Source organism: Dreissena polymorpha, chromosome 2 (assembly GCF_020536995.1).
Source record: "Dreissena polymorpha isolate Duluth1 chromosome 2, UMN_Dpol_1.0, whole genome shotgun sequence".
In the NCBI taxonomy this organism is placed as follows: Eukaryota; Metazoa; Mollusca; class Bivalvia; order Myida; family Dreissenidae; genus Dreissena; species Dreissena polymorpha.
In genome coordinates this window covers 119,731,051-119,754,942 of record NC_068356.1, presented here as the reverse complement: position 1 = coordinate 119,754,942, position 23,892 = coordinate 119,731,051, and the positions used below count along the sequence as shown (strand labels likewise).

The window sequence follows — 23,892 nt, the reverse complement described above, 5'->3', positions numbered from 1 at the left end:
ACCATGTTGCACAGGATTTTTGGTCGGGCTATATGTTTCTTGGTTGGCCATATCAAAGGCAACTTTGGTGAGCACTTTCGTAAGGTTAATCTCCCTTTCCGTGCTCTTTTCTATCTCTTCTTTGATGAATCTAATCATCCAAGAGGCTGTCATGTTTGATCGCCAAGCCAACATGCCAGAGGGTGAAGACGTCATGATCAGCATGTCATTGTAGCACTTGTAGACCGAGGCCACTGCATGTGGATTCACATTCACAAGTAACTGCTCAGCAGGTTCGTATCCCTTTGGAATTGGGGGTAAGGTAGAGTTTACTAACATATCCATCATTCTTGATTCATGTCCACCTTTGGTATCACTTTCGGCTGTATCTGGAAACAACAAGCACTTTCAATGTTAGGGAAAACGACTAATGTTGTTATTTGATATTTGAAAAACAAGTTACGGTCCTGAAGATTTTTGATATATAATTGTTTTCAAGCTTTTCTAAATTTCTAGATTTCTAGATTTTGCAATAAAAACATTTTAAACTCAGAAAATTTCGTTTCTACCTTCATTTCAAAGTAAAGATATGCACCAAATATCTTTTTAAAGATATTTCTTGTTTACAAATGTCGGGACAAATAATCTCATATCTGGACGCTGGGACAAACATCCCAAAATCGGGACTATCCCGCTGAGCTTGGGATTTCTAGCATGTATAGCAATTTAAGGTCGTGGGTAAGCAAAAACAATTTTTTTCAAACTTTAATATGTTTAATATATTCATCATTTGTATCTTCTATGGATTAAAGAGCCAGTTATTATGACATTTGGACATCAAATAGACAAGGTTGTACTACTTCTGAGACCAGTGTGCAATTTTGATACAAAATAATTGACCACTTGATTGATTAAAAGTAAAACAAATTACACAATTTTTCAAATACTGGTTTATTTACTTTTTTTAGTTTTTACATTCTGTAACCACTGTGCAATCATCAAATCCAAAATCTATATATAGAAGTTTTTTGGTAAAAAAGTTAAAATATGCATGATGTATAATGGGCACTCTCAAAGCCGACTTATTTTAAACAATGTGTGCATAAAAAAGTCAAATCTCATACATACACATAAATCCAATAAATATGTACATGTATACCAATGTAGTTCAACAGAACTATAATAACAATATTTATAATAAATAGAGACTCCTAATAAATGCTGATTACAAGCGAAAACAACCAAGTGGATTGTCAGGCCTATCGCCCTAAAGGGTGAGTGACACTGAATATATTACAATTTATATTCAGAATGCTCATTACTTGTATGTGAAATAGATAAAATGATCTTATTTAAAGTACAAACATGAATGCCTTTATTGCTTAAATAAATTCTTATTAAGAAGATTATACGGTATTGTAACGTCAACGTCATATAGAATTTGTGTGCCTTTTGTATGCCAAAATGTTAAATAATTTTACTAAGAGCCATAATTTGTAGCAGTTTATTTAAAGGATGTAGGATAGGTCACTCTGTGTTACTGCATGTGTCTATGCCTCTGTACTGTCTAGTGTTTATGCCCCTTGTCTTGTAGGTGTCCATTTGCTTCTCTTGTGAGATTCAGTCCCTTGTCCTGTGTGCGTCCAACCATGTACCGTGATGTCATATATGTTTTGTCCAGTGAGAATGAGAGAATTCAAAGAAACAAGATTCTTATTGGTCAGTTCCAAAACCCTTTGTGAAATTCAGAGAAAATTACTGACCATGCTTTCTTTTGCTCTCTAGCTGTCGCTAGACAAACTTGTATTGCAACTTTTATTATATTCTACCAACCTGGTGAGTTTGAAGTTATTTGTATTTGCATTTATTTACTTATCTGCAATGAAAATGAATTTAATATTATTTTGAAATAATGTATTTATGTTTGGAAGGTTGTGAAATGTGTTAATTGTGTTATTTTGTGTGTTTTTTTAGGTTTCTTTGTTCTGTTATATGTATAAATACATATATACGAGAATTCCGATATACATTCGGACAGTCACATAAATATCGAACCTTTCTAGTTATTTGAACCCCTACCCCACTACATTTGGCTCCCCGACGCAAAACGACTAGAAACCAGGTTGGAGATATTTCCACCACCACGTGCGGACCACGTGCGGACCACTGACGGAGCAGTGTCGGTTAAGGACCCCCCGGTAGCCCACAGAGGTTGAGGACCCCTTGCCGGCGCCATGGACTGTTTCGTGTAGTGCCTCCGAGACCGAGTGGATAAGATTTTTTTTGTCCTCTGTTGAAAGTTCTTCAACGAACTTATTAACTCCAAAGTACATTGTGTTTTTTTTTCTTCGTTTTTCTTCGTGAGAAGACCAGAAAATTCGTCAATTGTGATTGAAGTTCTTCAACGAACTTGCTAACTTTAAAATTGTATTATTTCTTTATTTTCTTCGCGAGAAGACCCGAACATTGCAACCCGTGCTGTTTACGTGTATTTCGCGTACCTCACGCGACGAAGTGAACTGTGACCTTGTCAGTTCCCTGACGAAGAGGATTGTATTGTGACATTGTGCTAAAAATTCATTTTGAGTAAATTATTTTAAATGATTTGTGGATTTGTGGATGGAAACGTAAGTTGCTACAATTATCGTTCTTTTTTTTTTACTTTGTTTCTTGCACTGTTTTATTGTTGACGGTTTACGCTAACTTTATGCGCATTGATACGTAAAAAGTTCCTTTCCGGTGACACATACAAACAAACAAAACGAAAGCAATTTCTGTATCTCAGATCGCTGTAATTGGGGGTATAAATTGTAAGTTTCAATACAAATTTGTGTTTAAAACTGCTTTTTATTTTATTGTTATACCTATATCGTAATTTTATTGATTTTTTAACTTGAACTATTGAGTTGTCACATAATTTCGCGACCCGGAAATATTTGTCATAGCAAGGTTAGCAATTCTTCCGAGTGATTTGTGATTTTAAAACTGTGTCAACTGCATTATTTTAGAGGTATTCAACATATATCGTGTTGTAGAAAGACATTTTAAAAATTCCTATCCTGTATTAATGTGTGTTTTTCCTGTAAATATTGATTGAAATTCTCTAGTTACCTTCATATTAGAATATCAGCTTCTGAAAACTTTACAACAGCAATCTAAACGGCTATTTGCAAGCCAGTTTAGTATAAATTCTCAAACGAGAAATTTTATGTTTTGAACCATTTGTTGTGTTTAAAATATTTTCCATTTTTGGAACCGTGTGAGAGTGTTGTGATTTGTCATAGTTCAGTGTTGTGTTGTCCATTTTCATTGTTCAGTGATTAAGTTTAGTAGTTGTGTTGTTTTGTGAATTATTGTGTTGATATATTCTGCAAGTCCCGTATTTGTTTATAGAGTTTTGTATTATAAACCAGTTCGCATTTGTAAATATAAGAACATTCAACTGTTTCTGGTAAAATAGTGAAATTAAATTGTTCACATTTTATTTAACATTTAGAAAGAGTGTCTCCCAAACTTTTTTTTTTAAATATACAGTGTCACATAAGATTTTGTTAATAGCGTATAGTTATTTTGTTTTCAAGGGAAAATTTTATGACATTTTCACTTATCTAAGGGAAAGTTCAGGTATTTTAATTTGATATTTGTATTGTATAACTATTTCATTTTATTTACTGCTCAAGAGTTGCTGTGCCAAAATGTAATAGTCATTCTTTTCAGCTATTATTAATTTAGGTAGCAGTTCAGGACCTGAGTGCCACAAAGTTCATTATTTGGGATTTAAAATTTGATTTGCTTTTATATAAATTTGTACATTGCCCTTGTAGCTAAAGTATTTTTTTTTCATTTCTGTCTATTGTTTTTTATTTTATTTGAATATGAATCATACCATAGTGGATATGGAAGAACAGCAAGGTGCTGTGGGGGGAAGGCCAACTGAGGAAGAAATGTTGGAAATACTATCCAATAAATACGAATTTTATACAAAGGGACCCCTTATGCTGCAAAACAAGTAGGAATAAAACCAAAAATTTTGCCATTTGTCTCTACACCAATCCAACCCCCTTCCTCCCCTTCTGGAAACCAACCTGTTCTCTTGTCAAGTAGCCACATTCTTAAAATACCCTTATGTTCAGGGGAAGATCCGGTTCCTAGGAATGAGATAACGTTCTATGAATGGCGTCACGAAGTGAGGTGTCTGATGCAAGATAGTTGTTACATTTCGTCACAAGTTCTTCAGGCCACCAGAAATTCTTTGAGGGGAACGGCCCGAAAACTTGTTGTTTCTTTGGGTGACTCAGCCTCTGTTGATCTGATTTTTCAAAAATTAGATGTTCATTTTGCTGAGCCAGCCCGTAAGGGTATCACCATGAAGGAATTTTTCAATGCCTCCCAAAAGCTTGAAGAAACAGTTACTTCATTTGGATGTAGGTTGGAGGCCATTCTGGAGCAGGCGTTCGAAGGTGGTCACCTTCCTCGCTCAGCAAAGAATGAGCTTATGTGCGAGCGCTTGTGGTCAGGCCTTCACTCAGAGGCATTAAAGAGCAGCACTCGGCATAAGCTCGATTCTTCCCAACAATATGACCAGCTTCTTAAGGATATCCGGCAGGTTGAAAGAGAACTAAAGTTGTCCAACCCTCCTAAAACTAGGGCCCATTCAAATGTTCAAATTCAACCTCCGGATATGCAAAATCAACTCAAAGATTTAGAGTTAAAATTCAATTCTCTGGTTTCAGGGATTCAATCCAATGTGGACCAGCGGTTTGATGATATTATGAAGAGACTGGATTATATGTCTATACAACCTTCTTTTTCACAGCGGCCTCAGGTCCAGCAATCTGTGTACCCTCCATTTCCTACATCGCAGCAGAAAAATCAACAACCCAACAATGTTCGCGGGCAAGGAAATGGTTACCGAGGTAATAAAGGTTTCAGGTACCCAAAAGTTTAACCACCTCTGTTAGCGGCCGCCCAGAGGTAGGTGAATATCAAGGCCATTACAATGTTTCATATGTTTCTGAAACAAGTTCTTCTGTTGCAGATCGTTTGGTTGGTGATTCTAATCAAACCAATATTGTTTTTCATTCAGTTCCTGCTGTTGCTTTACTTGATACTGGTTCCATGGTTTCTACTGTATAAAATTCATTTTACCAGTCTCTTCCAAATAAACCTCCTCTCTGAGATATATCCAACTTGGGTATTGATTTGAATGTTTCTGTTGCAAATGGAAACCAGTTAAAAAAATACCTGGTTTTATTGAAACCTCCATTTCTATTCCCCTGTTGAATTTTGATTTAGCTTTGCCTGTTTTAGTTGTTCCAGACACCCAGTCTAGTTCATTTTGTCCTGTTATTGAACACACGGTTGAAGTGAAACCTTATGAGTCTATCTCGTTTAGTTGAAGTGTGAGAGGGATTAGCCACACCATTCAGAAAGTTGTCACCGAAAATCTTTCAGATGATAGTCCATTGGTTGTCAGACCTCATGTGGTAAAACTTCCACAACATGGCAAGTATGCCAAAATTCCCGTTAATGTGTGTAACATGACCGCAAAATCAGTTTTCATTAAGCCAAAGACTCCTATTTGTGTTGTTAATGAAGTCACTGTGGTTGATGACATTACTACTTCTCCATTTTCTCCTTCAGTGAATCAGACTTCACAGGTTCCCAAAACTCTGGATGAATTGGGTATCAAAATTGATGCTTCTAATTTGACACCTGAACAGATTCTTAGAGCTCGGCAAGTCCTTGGAAATTGGAAACATGTTTTTTCGACAGGCCCTTCTGATATTGGCCACTGTAATTTGGTTAAACATCATATAACTCTTGACAACCATGTCCCTTTCAAGCAGCCATACCGCAGAATTCCTCCTGGCATGTATGAGGAAGTGCGTCAACAGATAAATGAGATGCTTGAATGTGGAGCCATCCGTGAAAGCAACTCTCCTTATTCATCAAATAGTGTGTTGGTACGAAAGAAAGATAATTCCCTTCGCTTTTGTCTGGATTTCAGGATGTTAAATTCCAGGACACGGAAAGATGCCTACATGCTTCCTCGTTTCGATGATACAGTTGATCTACTTGTAGGTACTAGATATTTTTCTAAGCTTGATTTAGGATCCGGATATTGGCAGGTCGAAATGGCAGAAGAAGATAAGGCAAAAACAGCATTTTCTGTTGGCAACTTAGGTTTTTATGAGTGTGAACGCATGCCTTTCGGCCTTGTGAATTCATGCGCAACATTTCAGAGCTGTATGGAAAAATGTTTGAGTGGTTTACTTTTACATGAGTGCCTGGTATTTATTGATGACATTTTGGTATTTTCAGATACGTTTGAATCCCACCTTGAGCGACCAGTTTCCGTTTTTCAGAGACTTGAGGCGCATGGCCTAAAGCTTAAAGGTGCTTAATGTGAGTTTTTCCACAACTCTGTGACATATCTGGGGCACATTATTTCAGAACAAGGTATTGCAACTGACCCTGAAAAGACATCTCCCATTTCTTCATGGCCTGTCCCAACAAACATTACTCAGTAAAGATCTTTTCTTGGAACTGCAGGTTTTTACAGGCGTTTCATAAAAGACTATGCCAAAATTGCCCAGCCACTTAACTCTCTTTTAGAAGGGCACAGTCCATCTACTAAAAGGAAAAGGAAAACCCCCATTTCTTGGTCCTGGGGCGATGCCCAGCAGGTCTCCTTTGACACACTCAAGTCCAAATTAACTTCTCCCCCTGTAGTAGCCTTTGCGGACTACACTAAACCCTTCATTCTGCATACTGATGCATCTGGTACTGGGTTAGGGGCTGTGCTTTTACAGCAACAGGAAGACTCATCTGAGCGTGTTATAGCTTATGCAAGCCGAGGTCTCCGTCGCAGTGAGTGCAACTATCCTGCACACAAAATGGAGTTCCTTGCACTGAAATGGGCTATAACAGACAAATTTCATGACTATTTGTATGCCACAACATTTACTGTTACAACTGACAATAACCCTTTAACATATGTCATGTCAACAGCAAAGCTTGATGCTACCGGTCAGCGATGGGTCGCTGCTTTATCAATGTACAATTTTGACATTACCTACAAAGCTGGTAAACTCAATTCAGATTGCAATGGTCTTAGCCGGAGACCACAGTCATTCTCTGATGCAATTAAAGCTATTTGTGAGTCTGTTTCTTTTCAGCTTCCAGCCGTAAAACGTCTGGCAGGTATGTCTGCTTCACAGATGGTTACTGTGGATGCAATACCTTCGGCTAGTATAGTAAACCAAATTGATTGGTAAAAAGCACAGTCAGGTGACCGTGACATTTCACAAGTCATTGACATGGTTCATAGTGGTACAAAACCTAAAGAATTTAAGGATCTATCAGTCAGTGTCAAAACATTGATTAGGGATTTTGATCGCTTATCACTTATTAATGAAGTCTTGTATCGCAATTCCATATTAGATGGTGAACAAGTTAGACAACTCGTGGTGCCATACTCGTATCGCTTAATAGCATGTCGGGGTGTGATGTTGGCCACCCAGGGCGCGACAAGTCTCTATGGCTTGCTCGACAGCGTTTTATTGGCCCGGAATGCAACAGTTCATTAACAGCCTTGTTTCTAACTGTAGGAGTTGTATTTGCAGGAAAACACCAATTGTTCCTTCTGCGAATCTTGTTCCAATTGAGACCTCCAGGCCAATGCAACTTGTTTGCATTGATTTTCTCAAAGTTGATCAATGTAAAGTTGGTTTTGAGGATGTGTTGGTTATAACGGACCATTTTACCCGTTATGCCAAGGCAATCCCTTGTCGCAATCAGAAGGCGACCACAACTGCCAAAGCCTTGTTTGAACATTTTATTGCCCAATATTCATTTCCTGAGCAACTCCATTCTGATCAAGGCAGAAATTTTGAGAGTAAGGTCATCAAAGAACTTTGCAACCTTGCAAATGTTTGGAAGACCCGGACCACACCTTTTCATCCCATGGGTAATCCATCAGCAGAGCATGTGAGTACTCTGTGTGATGAGAAGAAGTCAAATTGGAAAGACTACATCTCTTCATTGGTACAGGCATACAATGCTACAAAGAGCAGCTCCACTGGGTATTCCCCACATTTCTTAATGTTCGGGTGGCACCCGAGATAACCGGTTGATGCATATCTTGGCACAACCCCAGGAAATGAAGGAGAGGCATGTCACTCTGCATACATTTCAAAGTTGCAGGAACGCCTCAAATTTGCATACAGAGTTGCTGGTGATTGTGCCAAAAAGCGTGCAGCACAAAACAAAGCTCTGTATGACAGTAAAGTTAAACAGAATTAGATCTGCATTAATGATCTAGTACTTGTTAGACAAGTCAATCTGCAAGGCAGACATAAATTGGCTGACAAATGGGAGAGAGAACGCTACATTGTTCTAGATATCCCATATGAAGGCCAGCCTGTGTACAGAGTACAGAGAGAGAACCGCAAGGGACCTATTCGAACACTGCACTGGAACATGTTACTACCATTTGTCTCCAATCCAGAACCTGAACAGGAAATACAAACTGTCCGCAAGGTCAGAACGTATTCAAAGCCGAGTCAAAATTCTGGTAGTGATAGTTACAGTAGCTCAAGTTCTGATTCTGTTGTACAAATATAAAGGATTCCACAGAGAAGGAATATTAACACTCGTACTGCCGTAATTCCAGGTCCAGTGACCAGCATCAGTACCCCTGCCATTTCTCATTCTTCTCCATCTCACTCTACTGGTTCTATTCCACAGCCTAGTCAGGTACGTCCAAACAACCAGTCAGTCACAGGCAGTCATTCCACTCTTGTAGACAGTCCGTTGGGTTCACCTCTCTCCCACAATTCAACTTCCAGCAGTAGTTCTCTTACCCCGTCTATACATGAGAATCTCCCACCTAACAGACACGTTCGCCAACGGTTTGGCGAATGGCAATTTGTACAGGCTGCAGAGTACTTTGTTTAGTGTGTCCATTTTGTTTCAAATTTCAGATTTTTTAGTTTGGTGTTTTGTGACCTCTTATGGTTGCATGTAACCTACCGAGTCCACTTTTGCTTATAAATTTGTATTTAAGTGTACATATCATTATTTGTACAAATGCAAACTTTGTGAATTTTATTTTTTTAATGGAAAGTTGAGCCATGTTTGTTACCATGGTATTATTAAGAGTTCTCTACAAGATACAGAATATAGTATCCATTTATATTCTGAAATCATTAAATTGTCATGTTTGTATGTCCCAAATTTTTTTTTGGCAAGTCTTGATCTAAAAATTGTTTCAAGATCAATTTCTACTTTATTTGGGAAATATCTTTGAAAAAAGATGTTAACAGCTCCAAAAAAATCCGTATATTGTTATAGATGTCTCTTAAATTGTAAATATTGTACACAATTTGTATCATTCTTTAATGAAAGTGATCTAAGGGTTTTAATAGATAGACAACATATCCACTATGTCCACAGTGAACTTTGTTGTAGAAAATTGTGGTTAATACCTATGACAAAATTTTCAAATAGAAAAGAACCTTTTATTTGCGTATTGACGTGGATTGAATAACAAAATTAAATATATTGCCAAAAAGTCACTGGAACAATTACGAATTCTTACATAACAGCGTTAAGTTTCATTTATTTAAGTTTTGAGTGTCTACAATAATAAAGACAACATGATCGCATTAATAATCCATTCAGAAATGATATTAACATCCAAATTATATGATCCATAAATTTCTCTATGAATAGTTTAATATAAAAGTATTTTGGGGATTATTAAATGTCATAACAAAATATTCAGACACCCATGACCAACATACAATTGTTGTGGGTCACAAAGTTATTACATCTATGAGTAACATGCGTTTTTTGTAGCTACAAAAACATTTACAACCAATTGGCAAATTTTGGTATTAAAAAGGGAAAAGTTTTGTATAAAGGCAGTTTGGATTCATTCAGAGAGCAATAGACATGGGATTCATTTATTTGTGAATCGCGGGCCAGACGCATACAGGTCAGGCTGATTTGTTTGAATTTTGGACATGAATATTTTATTAACATGAAAGTTATCGTATGTATCATGTTGATAATTACATTTTGTGGACTTGTTAAATTAATAACAAAATAAAATTCAATGAACAGTTCTTTTAGTTATGTATGCGTTGTTATTCAACCAAATTATGGTTTACATTTGTGTGAAGTTATATTAAAATCCTTCAGTATACAGCAAAGTTATGACTGAAAGAGAATATTGGACATCTGCACAGCCTGACGGATCTTCAGACTGACAGAGGGACTGCTATATGCTGCCTTCTTCAAAGGGGGTATAAAAAGGGCCATTAACTTTGTCAATATTCAGTTATTTGAACTGAGCTCAATAATATTAAATCCTAAAACAATCATATAGTGTCAAGCCTTTTATTAGAACCCAGCAACACAATTAGACTGGATCAATGTTAAACAATATTATTCAAATTACATTATTTTAAATTTTACAATTTGCCATGCCATTCTGAGACACACACACACACACACACACACACACACACACACACACACACACACACACACACACACACACACACACACACACACACACACACACACACACACACACACACACACACACAATTAATGTTTTGAAATAATGATTGCTTTATCCAATTTCTTCACAGATGCATAGAAAATACCTTACATAAAGCTTTTACTATTAACTATAACAATTTTTCACAAGTTCTGACATTTGGTTGGCAAAAGTGATCATCACATGAAAGGAATCAGGCGTGTAGAGTTTCACCCACTTTTACATAATTAGGTAGGGGGTAGGTGTGGTTTCATTTTATTGTACGTGAAAATGGTGAAACGCATTATGACTCTAATTTGATTTCAATTTTTTCATTTAAGATGGGTTGATACACCAGCAAAACAGAAAATTTAGTTAAAAATCAATAGTTCTTGTATAAAATTTCCGAAGCACAACAGCGCAATCGGCATGTTGCAGACCACCATCCCCATTTGCTGAACAATCCGATCGTCACGAATGAATGATTTTACATTTTGCTTGTACATACCATTTTTTTGTACGTGAAAGTGGTGAAACGCAATATGACACTAATTTTATTTAATTTTTTTATTTTGGATGGGTTGATACACCAGGACAACATAACATTAATTAGAAAAACATTATGGCTCGTATTAGCGCAATGTTCCAAGCCGGTCGGTCATTAAGACGTCTAAGTTTATGCGTTTTACTTTTCACATTATTATTTTACGATGAACTATTTTGAGAATTTTACTTTTTCAATGATTTTTTTAAATTTATGTTTTATATTTTATTGTTGATTATAACGATGTTGTTCTAACAGTATCAGTAAAGTGACTTGTGATTTGTTCTTACAGTATGTATCAGTCAAATGGTTAGTGATTTGTTCTAAGAATATTTATCAGTAAAGTGGCGTGTGATTTGTTCTAACAGTATGCATCAGTCAAGTGGCTTGTGATTTGTTCAAACAGTATGTATCAGTAAACTGGTGTTTGATTTCTTTATATCATGTATCATCAAATCGCTTGTGATTTGTTCTCACAGTATGCACCAGTTTTTTAAGTGGCTTGTAATTTGTTCTAACAGTATGTATCATTAAAGTGGCTTGTGATTTGTTCTAACAATATTTATCAGTCAAGTGGCTTGTGATTTGTTCTAACAGTATGTATCAGTAAAATCGCATGTGATTTGTTCAAACATTATGTATCAGTCAAGCAGCTTGTTATTTGTTCAGACAGTATGTATCAGTAAAGTGGCTTGTGATTTGTCATAACAATATTTATCAGTAAAGTGGCTTGTGATTTGTTCAAACAGTTTTTATCAGTTAAGTGGCTGGTGATCTGTTCTTACAGTATGTATCAGTCATGTGCCTTGTGATTTGTTCTAACAATATTTGTCAGTCAAGTGGCTTGTGATTTGTTCTAACAGCATGTATCAGTCAAGTGATTTGTGGTTTGTTCTAACAATATTTATTACTCAAGTGGCTTGTGATTTGTTCCAACAGTATGTATCAGTAAAATCGCTTGTGATTTGTTCAAACAGTATGTATCAGTCAAGTGGTTTGTGATTTGTTCAAACAGTATGTATCAGTCAGGTGGCTTGTGATTTGTTCAAACAGTATGTATTCGTCAAGTGGCTTGTGATTTGTTCAAACAGTACGTATCCGTCAAGAGGCTTGTGATTTATTCTAACAATATTTATCAGTCAAGTGACGTGTGATTTGTTCTAACAGTGTGTATCAGTTATGTTGCTTGTGATTTGTTCTAACAGTGTGTATCAGTTAAGTTGCTTGTGATTTGTTCTAACAATATGTATCAGTAAAGGTGCTTGTGATTTGTTCTAACAACATTTATCAGTCAAGTGGCTTGTTATTTGTTCTTACAGTATGTATCAGTAAAATGCTGTTTTATTTCTTAATAGCATGTATCATCAAATGGCTTGTGATTTGTTCTCACAGTTTGCATCAGTTAAGTGGCTTGTTATTTGTTCTAACAGTATGTATCATTCAAATGGCTTGTGATTTGTTCTAAAAATATTTATCAGTCAAGTGGCTTGTGATTTGTTCTAACAGTATTTATCAGGAAATTGCATGTGATTTGTTCAAACAGTATGTATTATTCAAGCGGCTTGTTATTGTTCAAACAGTATGTATCAGTAAAGTGGCTTGTGATTTGTTCTAACAATATTTATCAGTCAAGTGGCTTGTGATTTGTTCAAACAGTATGTATCAGTTTAGTGACTGGTGATTTGTTCTTACAGTATGTGTCAGTCATGTGCCTTGTGATTTGTTCTAACAATATTGGTCAGTCAAGTGGCTTATGATTTGTTCTAACAGTATGTATCAGTAAAGTGGCTTGTGGTTTGTTCTAACAATATTCATCACTCGAGTGGCTTGTGATTTGTTCTAACAGTATGTATCAGTAAAGTGGCTTGTGATTTGTTCAAACAGTATGTATCAGTCAAGTGGTTTGTGATTTGTTCAAACAGTATGTATCAGTCAGGTGGCTTGTAATTTGTTCAAACAGTATGTATCCGTCAAGTGGCTTGTGATTTGTTCTAACAATATTTATCAGTCAAGTGGCGTGTGATTTGATATAACAGTGAGTATCAGTTCAGTGGCTTGTGATTTGTTCTAACAATATGTTTTAGTAAAGGTGCTTGTGATTTGTTCAAACAGTATGTATAATTCAAGTGGCTTGTGATTTGTTCTAACAGTATGTATCCGTAGAGTTTTTGTGATTTTTCAAACAGTATGTATCAGTAAAAGGGCTTAAGAATTGTTCAAACAGTATCTATCAGTTAAGTAGCTTGTGATTTGTCATTTTACAAGACAGACAGATTCTTATCAAGAGCTCTTATCTAATGAAGATTTAATTTAATTAAAAAACAAAACGTGTTTGTGAAACACTATGTCCCCCATATATTTGACCTTTGACCTTGAAGAATGACCTTGACATTCACCTTTCACCACTCCAAATGTGCAGCTCCATGAGATACACATGCATGCCAAATATAAAGTTGTTATCTTCAATATTGCAAAAGTTATGTCAAATGTTAAAGTTTGAAGCAAACCAACAAACCAACAAACAAACCAACAGACAGGGCAAAAACAATATGTCCCCCACTATAATGGTGGGGGACATAAAAAAAATTCATTTACGAAAAGTATGTATTGTTTCCATGTTTTGGATTTGGTATAACTTTTTATGTTTAAGACTAAACGATCACTTTTTGGACTTTGAAGTGATTGCATTGCACTTGCAGGTTGACAGTAAAAATACAGATGCTGCTCTTTTTTATATTAGTTTCAAAAGTGGCCAATTACAGAGAAAATTAAGCAAACATACACATTGATTTAATTTAGTGATGGCATATGAGTCACTAAAATGTTAACAAATATAGTTCTGATAGCAAGGTATTACGAAACAAGAGCTGTCTCAATCGGAAGACATATGCCCCCAAAAATGATTTTTTCGAAACCTAAACGCATATTTCGAAACCTAAACGAGGACCTTAAGTTCCAGGTCAAGATCAATGGGGTCAAAATTTGTGTGCGTATGGAAAGGCCTTGTCCATATACACAAGCATACCAAATATGAAGGTTACATCTGAAGCGACATAAAAATTATGAGCATTTTTCGAAACCTAAACGCAAAACTGTGACGGACAGACGGACGAACAGTGCGATCACTATATGCCCTCCTTCTGGGGCATAAAAACAAAAACAGCAAGAAGCATAATACAGAATGTTTAGTCTTAAGATTTTTATTTCAGGGATTGATAATGCAATTAGCATAAAGCAAAGTAATATGTTATTATTTAAAACAGGCATTTGATATATTAACCAAGTAGGCAGCAACAGGCTCCTTAAATAATAACTTTGGTGTATCTAAAACAAAGAAATTTTACTGTAAGAGCAAGTAACATTCTCCTAAAATGAGTGCAATTCCTAATCAAAGCGCTGAAGGCACTGAAGATGTTCTCTATTGCATAATTTAACACGCAATTCATTTTTGAAAATCAATCGCAAGTTTGAAATTAACACACGCCATTCAACTTTATAAAGTGTGTGTCATAGCGCACGGGTCGAGTTTTGTGTGCATTTTTTATCATCCTTATTATTTCATAGAAATAACTAAGACAAAATAAGAACAACATGCTTTTTGGAAGTTCTGAAAGCATAGAAAGTATGATGAAAATGGTAATGATAACTTAATATAAAGAAAATTTGCAGTCACCATCATATTAAAGGAATATTTTTTTCTAATATCAAATGACTATCTCACCAAGAATATAAATTCATAATGAAAGTTCCGTGTACAAAACTTTTGATTTTTGACACCATATACAAATTCAAAATATACAACAATCTTCGTATCTTGTATATGGAGGAATAAAAGTATATAAACATTGCTGTTTATGCTTTACTTATAACCCGAGCAGTTCACACGGTGTCAACAACGCTAACATAAACATAGGTATAGAGCACTCATGCGCTTTTAGGCGTAGCTGTTTCAGTTTTCATCTTAGTGACTTTTACATAACGCCAACAGACACGCATGAATATTTTCGAATATTTAATAAGCTGATTCGAGATACAACATCTGAATTTTTGCTACATCACTGCGTATGTGCTCAATTCAAAGGATGTAGCACTGTTCAGTGTAAGGAATTCCGGACTACTCTCTGTATGCTCAAACGACACAAATTGTGGCCCTGTTACAATTACGCGTAACAATCCATCTCGCAGAATTTCACTTTCGCCTCCAAGATGAGAAAACAATCATTAGCGAAATAGTATAGTGTCACGATAAGAGAAAATCGTTTAATTATCATACCACAATGTTTGCCGTACTTGGTCAGCACGTCTGGAAATCATTCCTTAATGTGTAGATAGGCTGCCATTATTAACAAGTTTGCTATTTTCAATTCAATTTTGTATCAAAAAGCATTGTTCTTAAATGTGGCATTTTCAATTCGCAATGAGATTTGTAATGACCCTCGTCATGTGAAAATGGGTCTTATTCCATATGCGCCCATCATATAAATAGCCCACTCAGCTATCACTCCTTCTGGTAAGGAGAAACATAACATATTGAGTGATTTTAAAGCGAACAGCGTCGCCTATGGCCTGACTGCGCAAAAGCACATGTTGGGTTTAACAAACGCTTGCCGAAACGCATAAGACCCATTTTCGCATGACGGCGCTATTGACGTGTGATTTAAATGTGTCGAAAGAAAACTGCGTTTAAATCAAATACAAACATACGATATATTTCGATAGTGAAGAAAGATACTCATAACAAGGCATATGAGGACACATATGAAGTGCTCTCCCGTAGTATATTTTTTATTTTACTCACACTAATGTGTGGTTTGACAATGCTAACACACATTTCATGCGGTGAATATGCAGCTTACAAGTGAAAAACACAACACAATAGTTAAACTTTTGTTTAATTGTATTTAATTATTTAGAAAAGTAAATTGCTAACTTTATTTCAAAGTCAGCGTATACGCCGACTACATTTTTAAAAGACATTTATTGTTATAAATATATTTAATATAATATATTAGGTTGTTTTCGGTTTTAGCGATTAAAAAGCATTTTCGAGGTTGCCTATAGTATGCCTGTAGTAATTCATGAACTCATATCCAACTGTCTATGTATTGAGAACTGTGAATATAAACAAGCTTAACCTTCTATTAACCTTCTGCTATTGCATTCGTATTATTATTATAAATTGTTATATTCGGGTTTAGCAATTATGAAACTTTTTTTGTCTATCGTATTGCTGAAGTTATTGTAGAACTTATGTTCAACGTTTTATACATTGAGAATATAAACAAAGACCTATAGATAATATGGGTCTTTGATATAAATAAGCGTCAACTTTTTCCCGAATCTCTCATTTTACGACCTGTACTACGTCATTGAGTTGTATGCGAGAGCGTAACCTATTGCGTTGTTATAACCCGTAAACTTTCCTTTGTTTATCGACAGACGCATCTATTTATAGCCTCATATATCATGAATGCCAAAACTACCGGGAAAAAGAACCACGTGACCAAATAGGACGCAAAACGCAAATACCACGCGACTACGACTTTTATTATGTAAGAAAGCTCCGCAATTCCTTTGAAGTCGGAGCGATGTGATTGCTATTACTTAAATAATTGACCTCTAACTGAAGTAAGCAAAGGAAACGCAGCACTTAATTGACCCATTCCTTATATGTGCGAAGGCAGATTGAATTTTTACTAATGTATGGTTTGCCTATTATAACACACATTATAATGCGGTAAATATGCGACTAACAAGTCAAAAACACTATAATTAAACTTTTGTTTTGAATTAAGTTATTTAGAAAACAAAATTCCAAACCTTATTTCAAAACAGCAAGACTACATTTTTTAGGGAATATTATTGTAATATTTAAATGTTTTTTTAACAGTTTCAGCGATAATGAAACATTTTTTTATGTTGTCTATCGTATCCCTGTAATAATTGTTGAACTCGTGGTCAACGTATTATTAATTGAGACCTGTGAATATAAACAAGCGTAACCTTATACTACTGCGTTATTCTCACACGGACTCCCCTTTGTTTATCGCCAGCCTCAGATTTATGAATGAGCTGAGCGAAAATACTACGTCACGCACACGCAGCAGAAAGTGGACTATTTTAATCATTCATAAACAATCTCCTCCGCGACACGTACAATACGATCATTGTTTATTGATTCTTTTCTATAAAACACCGTTCGAAAATATTGAATGTAACACGATATTAATATAATGTTGCCATTTGTGAATACACATAATTGGAGAACTCAAACCTCTTGCATAAATTATACAACTCTTTCTTGCGCGGATACGCAAGCGGGTATTGGGTTAATCATACCTAGTCGTATCGACCTGAATTTCACACTAAGCACTTTAGACGGGCGCTGAAGCGCCCATCTGAAAAACTGTCTTACCTGTAGTCTGCTAGTGTAAAACTTGTTTGCAAATGCTCAAAGTGCCTGCATTAACTTCCTCTGAAACCTTCAGATATTTCCCTTCTTTCTTGTAGGTCTTTCCTAAAACAGAACTGTTGTTGATACATTTCTTGATCAAAAACAATATTTGATAACCAGATATTTACCAGTGTATGAGTGGAAAATGCCAGTGAATGATAACCTGATTATTTCACTCTAGCTGGAGTGGAATGATAAGGTTCGATAATGTAATTCTGACTAAGAGCCAAGTTTAAGAACTACAGTCGAAACCCGATGGCTTCAGCTGTAGTGCGTTCAGTTACAGCGAACGTTCGCCAATGATGGTTCGTTTGCGATTCGGTCTTATTGAACGATAAGTTCGGCGCGAACGTTTCAAGATGGCGGCTCCCAGAAAATTGATTGCGATGTTGATGGCGGAAATCGCTAATAACACAGAAAGTACTTAACAGATATTTCAAAAATAATAAAACCTATAATAATTTGATTATAATTATAAGTGGTGTGGATGCGATAGTGTTATTTTTCATTAGCGATCGAAATTTAGTGTAAGAGGTGCATTGAATCAGTTATAAAACAAAGCCCTAAAATAGCGCAATACATTACAATCTTCAAATGTAGTTGTAATTTTCTTTTACATTGAATGAATTTTCGTTTCGTTTACATTTAATGAAAATATTAATAAATTTTAGCATTCAAATGGAAAAAAACACCTGCATATTTTGCGAATTGAACTGTCTTTGAATGCACATCTATATTGAAAACTCTTTTGTAGTGATAATGAGGGATACAAATCTGGCATTTTATTATACCATAATCTATACATTTATTTTACCCAAGTATTTTATATCCGTATTATGATCAAACGCGATTGCTTGTTTTCACGATGATGTTTCGAACACTGCAAAAACGCACGATCTTTACACGTTATTACATCGGAGTTTACATTTGCAGGTGCCCGTTAAATACGATAATTGTGTAGCAGTAAATTTCTACAATATTTTAAATGTATTTAATTATAAAACACTTAAGTGTTATGTTTAAACTGGTTAATATACATACTTAATAGTTCCTGTTAACCCATTTCGGACAAATGTACGCCTATTTTTTTAAATATGTTCAAATGTTTTATTAAAGCAACTGTTAAGTGTTTGGCTTAATATGCCAAGAGATGACACGGAGGTATCATAAATTGTGTTTAATGACCAGACACATGTGGTTAATGACCCCATACTGAGTCATACAAATATAGGTCCCTGGGTTTATGACACCCTGTTTTCTTAGTAATTGTCTGGACAGTACCCGATCATATCGAGATAATCGGTTTGTGATGAAGGGGCAATTAAACAATGGGTGGTTAAACATGCTGAAATAAGGAGTGTCCAAATTGGTGTGAACAATTAAATAAAAACATTTACATGTATCAAGAGGATTTAGTTAATCTGCAACAAGGTAAGTTTTTACGGACATATAGGTTCAAATAGTTTCTTTATGTTGATTACATAAAATCAATCAATTTGTTGTTTGTTTTCGTCATTTTTTGTGTTCATTCATTGGATTCTATTTAATCTGAAAGAATTTCAATTTCTGAGTATTTTGTTGTTCTTAAAAAGGGTCGCGAATATGATTGAAATCTTATCACGATGCGGATCATCAAACGCAAACAAAAGCAGAATGGCCGCAGTGTTGACGGCCAAAATTTGAGGATGCGCAAACGCGACGTCATTATCGGAATCCCCAAAACCTCATATACACTTTGTTTATTGTTCAATTCATTTTTGTACTACAAAAAAAAGGAAACAATATCGAAGTTACACTGAACAAATACAACATATTTATTTGTCCGCCATCTTGGTTTCGCTAGCGAACTATAGCGAACTACCTCCCAAGAGGGTTCGCTTCGGTTCGAGAACGTTCGCGGCGAACCGAGCGTTCAGTAGCGAACGTTCGCGACCGTTCGCGAACTATAGCGAACGTTCGCTGTAACTGAACGCACTACAGGCTTTGCACCAATTAACGATTGGCTCGAACTATACTCTAAGCACCGATTTTCCATTGCTATATATTCATATAAATTTAAGCCGGATGGCTCGAATTCGCCTCGGTAGAATTATCAAAACTTTCACATGTTCTTTTGTTTGTTTGGCTTGAACTTGATTTGGGTCGCATAAAGCTGTTAATTGATTTGGAGAGCTTGATTAAAGGCACGCCATAATTGATGACACAGCTGTTACAAACATGTTGTCAACTGAATCTTTAATTGATTTGAGTAAAAGATACCAATTTTTCAACAAAGTATATGATGCTTATGCATGTTCTGGATAAGTGCAGCTTTTAACATGTTTGCTAGGTGAAACTTGCTGAAAAATGTGATATTATATGATGTTTGTTTGATTGTATGCGTAATTGTTTTAAAATATTGAATAATACAAATATTAATTATGATATTTTGTTCTTATTAATTCAAAATCAGAAAGAAGTATGAAGTTATGAAGACTCTTCAACTGCAGATGATAATCTATTGCAGATTCATGTTAGTAAACAAAAGTATATTAAAAATTAGTTGGCTCGAAAGCCGGATGGCTTAAACTTTTGTTGTTGGTCCCCGCCAGTTCTATCCATCGGGTTTTGACTGTATTTTACTTTAAATCTAAATTAAAGCTACCTTTATGAGGAAACAAAAGCATTTTTTCACACTACAGCGGTGAGCGACATATTCATGGCCGTATGACATAATATAGACGAGATTAAAATATACAACATATTATGATGCAAAAAATTTGCCCATAAGGATAATTCTTTGCACAAAAGCATGAAAGCAAAAGCAAATGTGTTGATTTAAGTGTAAGATCGTAGTATCATTTCAATTGTGGTAATATAAATTAACATGATCTCAAGTGGCATATGATAATATGATCTTACAACTTAATCAGCAAATATCTTACATGTGATAAAATTGGTTTCAATGTTAATTAAAAAGACATGTTATATAATATTTATTATGTAAAATAAGTCGCGTCATTATAAATGAGCTTTCCCTACTTTCCTTCATTTTTCAAATTCAATGCATACATAAGATGCATCAGAGTATATGACATACATTAACTATCATGAAAAATAATCCCAAGTATGCATTCACTCATGTAAATCCATAAAATGTTCTCTCTCATGTTTGATTTAAGATAAAGGCTACCTGGTCAAAGTAATTATTATCGATTTGGTATTTAAGAAATTGTGAAATACTTTTCTTTTTTACATATAAGATGCAATGGAATATAAAACACAGGCAAATTTTGTCTGGTAAAAAGTTGAGTCTTATATTCTGCAAAACACATTATTATTGGAAATTCTGTATAAAATCTGATAAATGCATGTCAAAGTCAATTTGTATTTTTTATGTATTGAGTGCACTTTAAACAGTTTCCATAAGCCTAATGGCAAGTGTTGCATCTTCTATGTCTAGGGAAACAACATGAATGATCCAAAGGCCAACAAGAGGGCCATGGGCCTGAAGGCCCTCACCTGAGACATGAAGACAAAACTATTCTGAGGTGTAGTTCAAGATAATAAAAATACCTTATGAAACATGAATATATAACTTATATACTCATTATTATCACAAATTTTAAAATTAAAAGTATTAAAACCTTGTATTAATTTATGGTTTTATTTACTGCATAAGAGGCTGTTAATACTTTCAATAGGTCATCATCATCATAATCATCTTCATAAAAATAACTTATGAAAGTATCTCTTTCATGGTTGATATCATCTTCAGAAAGTAGCAACTTCAACATGTGTTTGAAGGTTTCACTGTAGTCAAAATTACAAGGTAATATATATATATATATATATATATATATATATATATATATATATATATATATATATATATATATATATCCCATTGCACGAACATATTTTTAATTGACTTAAATCATTACTACATTAAAATGATATTCATTTAAACAAACATTCTTATACAGTTTCATGAATATAGGGCATACAAATTGACTTCAACTTAGTTAACTAGATTTCAATATAGCCATATTAGGAAAACTGCTTCACCCCCAGATGCCATTTATTTTAACAGACTGAAATCATTTTTAAAGTACGGCAAAATCATCATAAGAACAAATGTTCTTAACGAGTTTCAGAAATATTCCACGAAAAATGTTACTTCTAGAGTGTTAACAAGGTTTTTCTTAAATTTGACCCAGTAACCTAGTCATTTTCCTCGCATGACCAATTGACAAACTTGATGCTAGATATCATCATGACAAATATCCAGACCCAGTTTCATTATAAGATTGGACTAAAAATGTGGCTTCTAGTGTTAACAATGTTTAACCATCGCAAGGTACAGAAAATTGCCCTGGCCATGTTTTTCAACAGACCAGAACAATTTTGAAAACTTTCACACCCCAGTTTCAAACTTGGCAGAGATATCATTAAGGCAAATGTTTGAACTTTGTTTCATGAAGATTTACAGAAACCTGCCCTGGCCTCTTGTCGCCATGTTTTTCAACAGACTGCAAACATTTTAAAAACACAGCAGCTGCAGAAATATTACGAGGACAGATGTTCTGACCAAGTTTCACAACGATTTTACTAAAAATACGACTTCAAGAGAGATAATAAGGTTTTTTTATAGTTAAATAAGGAAAAACTCCAAACCCTTGGTGGCCATGTTTATAAACGGACCGGAATCAATTATTAAATCAAGCCTAGATATCTTAAGCACAGATATTCTGACCAAGTGTCATGATGGTTGAACAAAAAATGTGATATTGTTAACAAGGTTTCAGTAAGGCCATATACACAAAACTGCCCCAACCCCAGTCGAGATATTATTTATACAAAGATAATAACTGAGCTTTCTGAAGATTGGAAATGAATGTGACTTCTATAGTGTTAACCAGCTTTGGATTTACATTTAATTACCTATTTTTTTACCTCAGCAGACTCAGTTTAAAATTTAACATAGATTTCATTGGGACCACTGTCCCTACCAAGTTTCACAAAGGTTAAACGTCGCCGCTAGAATGTTAACAAAGTAAATTTTGACGATGCGCAATGCATGATTTGATGGACAAAAGGTTATCACAAAAATTCACCATTAGCATGTTGCGCTCCAATGAGCCCGAAACTGAATGTATAATGTTAATCTGGAAATGCTTAACAGCACATTTTTGTATATTGATCAATTTTTTGTTTGAAATAATGTGCAACGTAAAGTACCTGGCAGTATGAGTTCTGTAAGTCCAACAACCCAATAATTCACTTCACTGCCTGTCTCCGCAGTGAAGCAGTGTGTTGTTCCATTCAGCCAAATAATTTCAAATTCCTTGGCGTTCAGTGTTCCTTTTGTCTTTGAACTCTCCACACGGTCAATGTTGGCATTTTTTTCTTAAATAGAGCATATGTGAGGCAAGTTTATTTTAAGAGATTGCTAACATAGCAATTTTTTTAATCCATTTTAATTAAAATCTAATCATTTAAAAAATGTCTCCCACTCCTTAAAAACTTGCACAATTTCTCTTAAAAACCTGAGTTTTTAGTCATTAAATAGCATATTTTCTAAACACTTATGGTATTTGGAGATAGACATGGAATACAAGTTAAAAAAATATTTTTCAATGTGACAGGAAAACAAAACAGGTTTTTGTTTTGTGATTTTCATCTTAAAACTTAACACCATAATATTATTATTGATTATTGATACCAATAATGTCATTATGCAAAAGGACCTGATCAACTTCAAAATACACAGACTATTTCCTGTTGGTCATTTTTTTATCAGATAAGCTTAATATTTATTGAACATCAGTTTGAAATAGTTTGAGGCCCCTGGGTCTTCACAGGAATGAAACTCTATGATATAGAGTTCTGAATTATAGCTGCAAAGTTCAGCTATTATATAATTTTAAATGAAAGATATTCAATTTTGGTGTGGTCATCTGTTGTTGGTAGAATTAGGACTACTCTAAAGAAACCCCACCTGTTTAGTATGATGAACACCAACACAACACACAAGGGGGTAGGGATAAATCTGGGTCAGCTAGGTGGGAAGCTTGTGTACAAGCAGGCACCCCCCACAGGAAATATTTATAATTTAATCAGAAAGTTATATAAAAGGGCTTAACCATACTGATTCCACAACTTTGGTCTTATTTGCTTTTGCAGAATTAGCACGCAAGCTCAAAAAAGGGCTTTACCAGCAAACTTAAGTGAGACTAAACTTTTATTCCAGATACATGTTGTTGCTGAACACATGACCTTGACAAATGACCTTTAACCTGTTCACCCAATAACTCAGATGTCAGAACTATAAATTAAATTTTAATCAAATATGTTTTCCATCAGTGCACCATTTACTCACTA

The 23,892-nt window shown here is 35.0% G+C and overlaps 1 protein-coding gene across 1 annotated transcript in view; it reads right to left on the bottom strand.

The window, feature by feature from the left end:
* Window positions 1-230: 230 nt before the first annotated feature.
* Window positions 231-23,892, bottom strand: part of LOC127870027 (uncharacterized) — a 62,811-nt gene continuing 39,149 nt past the window's right edge. Inside the window, exons 11-13 of the mRNA XM_052412687.1 lie at window positions 22,750-22,917; window positions 17,491-17,592; window positions 231-368 (exon numbers count right to left, since the gene is read on the bottom strand). Of these exons, the coding sequence (XP_052268647.1) occupies window positions 17,501-17,592; window positions 22,750-22,917 (260 nt within the window). The 3' untranslated portion in view covers window positions 231-368; window positions 17,491-17,500. The remainder of the gene's footprint in view (window positions 369-17,490; window positions 17,593-22,749; window positions 22,918-23,892) is intronic.